Source organism: Rhagoletis zephyria, unplaced genomic scaffold, assembly GCF_001687245.7.
Source record: "Rhagoletis zephyria isolate East Lansing unplaced genomic scaffold, Rhagoletis_zephyria_1.1 Rzeph_scaffold_03873, whole genome shotgun sequence".
Classification (NCBI taxonomy): Eukaryota; Metazoa; Arthropoda; class Insecta; order Diptera; family Tephritidae; genus Rhagoletis; species Rhagoletis zephyria.
The window spans coordinates 37,834-40,626 of record NW_016160956.1 but is presented as its reverse complement, the minus strand read 5'-3'; the positions used below and the strand labels follow the sequence as shown (position 1 = coordinate 40,626).

Below are 2,793 nucleotides of genomic sequence, written 5' to 3'. Positions count from 1 at the left end.
ACGCTGGGCTGTTATTGAGAAGTTTTTTTTTGCAAAATTGTATTTAAATTTACGTCACTTATATCTAATAATATGAGAATTTTGTTTTTGTTTAGGAAAATGGTATTTAAGTTTATGTCACTTATATAATAATATGAAAATTGTGTATGAATACGCAGAGATTTAAAAGAATTCAATGAATCTCACGTCAACTTATATTTATATGAGAAAATGATTTACGAGAAAAATGGGTTAATCACTTACAATCTATTATAAAAGTGTTGAATTATTTATGTCTAAGGGTTATCCAAAAAAACTAGTTTGTGCCAGTTGTACTATAATAGCAAAAATGTTTGACTTTTTTATTATATTGGAAAAACTCAACGCAATTAAAGAAAAATCAATTATTTTGATTCGATTTAATGGTACCAATTAATCAGAATTCAGCATAAATATTTACTGTGGTATAGTGTCGATATCCAAACAAGGTTTTTTTTTTGGTCAGATCGCCTTAATGTCTAGGTTGGAAAAATGCGAGTATACTTAAATTAAGCTTAATGTTTTGATAAATCACTTAGTACTATTAGAAGTTTTTAGAAAATTCACTTTGATTTTAAGTTTTAAGGCAATTCAAATAAAGTATGTATTTTCATTAATTAATTAAGTGTGTACACATCAATGTTGAAAAAAACAATATCAAACTTAAAAACTACTGTCTTACTCCTTGCATGACTGTACCCTATATTCGCCGACATCCTACGCCGCTGTCTCCAAATGTTGGTTGTTGCTGTTGTAAATTATTTTCCCCCGCTGCAGTCCCGTAACAATTTTTATTTAAAGTAGATTTAGTATTTTATTTAAAGTTGATTATGTATTTTAGTTAAAGTTGATTAAATACTCGAAATATAGCGTGAGTATGCCGCTATGCGAACGATCGCGTGGGGTAACTGCACAAGTTTTCAGGGTACCTCTGTTCGGCTAGTGGCAAGAATGATAGAATACAAGATTGCGCCAATCGAGCTGAGAGCAACTGGCCATGACGTCAAAATATACTAGAATCAGAGAGCAAAGACGAATTCAATAAGAAAAAGAAGAAGAATCGAACAGCTGGGGCGAAATTGAAAGGTTTGTTTACAAAGTGCATAATAAATCGCGGATTTACGGAATTATTTAATTTTAAATGGTAAATTGGTCGTTTAAAAGTAAAGAATGTGTACTTGTTAAATGCACTGCAAATCGCTGTTAAAACACTGCTATCATTATAATGATTTGCATTTTTTCAGCGGGCAGCTAGCGGGTCAGTTGCTGGTAACAATTTGCAGAACGATTCCACGGTGATCGTTGCATCGTCGTCAATTAGTGAAATCAGTAACCAAGCTTTTAAAATAAAGGAAAACCTCCTACTCCGCTATACATACATATAATTATTTTCATTATTTAGCTACTTTTCCGGCAGCCGCAACAGTTGCTGGTCCAAGCCTGCAAATTGTTGCCAGCAACTGACCCGCTGGCTGCCCACTGGCATTTGTTCAACTACTCAAAAACGCACTTTGTAAACAAACCTTTTGGGTGTTGGCGACATCAAGCGGCTCATCTGGATGAAATGAAAAGGCTGTTAGATGTAATGCAGCAACGTGCTCCCGATGTTGAACATCAAGGAGCTTATGATGGTCACAAAATATATTGGCGAAAACATAGCAAGTGCATATGCCAAGTTGGAAAAATTGACAATGCGTGAGTATAAAATGAATAGGTGTTCTTAATTATAAATATTACTTTACCTTTTCTTTTGCAGTGGCCAAAAAGAAGAGTCTTTTTGATGATCGACCGCAAGAGATTCAAGAATTGACTTACATCATGGTGTATGCGTTACAATCTAAATTAGCCAGCATGGGCACCGACTTCAAACAGATACTAGAAGTGCGTACAGAAAATCCCAAACAACAAAAAGCGCGTCGGGATCAATTCGGGCAGTCACCAATTGCTGCTAGCACTGTTCGCCCGAGTACAGCGAAACAGGGCTCCTTGCTGTTAAGCGAAGAGAATACGGCCGTAAGCATTGACATGGCCGCAAGTGATACAACACCATTGCTGGGTGCAGTTGGAGGTAGTGGAATACAGACGCAGCAGCAGATTGCATTATATGATGACTCCGATAGTTACGTGCAACAGCGGGCTCAGACCATGCAGAACATTGAATAGACTATTGTCGAGCTAGGCGGTATATTTCAACAATCAGCACATATGGTTAAGGAGCAAGAGGAGACTGTGGAGCCTATCGATACAAACATACAAGATGCCGAATTGAACATAGAAGCGGCGCATGGTGAAATATTGAAGTACTTCTAAACTGCTTCGAAGAATCGCTGGCTAATGATAAAAATCTTTGCAGTACTGATATTCTTTTTCATATTCTTCGTAGTTTTCCTTACATAACAACGAATATGTTTGTGACACGACAAGATTTTAACAAGTTCAGAGGCGCGGTCTTAAAGTCGTAGGTTTTTAAATACATAAATATATAATATCCTATTCATATACATTTATATATATCACACTAATGTAATAACAACAGTTAAGTCTTATATGCCACGTGAAACACGATAGCTTTTAGAAGCAGTCACGTAGGGTTGGACACTAATTCTGCCAATAATAAAATTACTTCACTTAGTTTCACTTTTTTNTCGTAGGTTTTTAAATACATAAATATATAATATCCTATTCATATACATTTATATATATCACACTAATGTAATAACAACAGTTAAGTCTTATATGCCACGTGAAACACGATAGCTTTTAGAAGCAGTCACG

At 35.4% G+C, this 2,793-nt stretch overlaps 1 protein-coding gene across 1 annotated transcript; it reads left to right on the top strand.

Moving 5' to 3' along the window:
* The first annotated feature begins 1,643 nt into the window (after window positions 1–1,643).
* Window positions 1,644–2,415, top strand: LOC108369831 (syntaxin-5-like). Its single transcript, XM_017625020.1, is given in 2 exon segments — window positions 1,644–1,713; window positions 1,775–2,415. Coding segments are annotated over 2 exon segments (711 nt in total).
* Window positions 2,416–2,793: the final 378 nt, after the last annotated feature.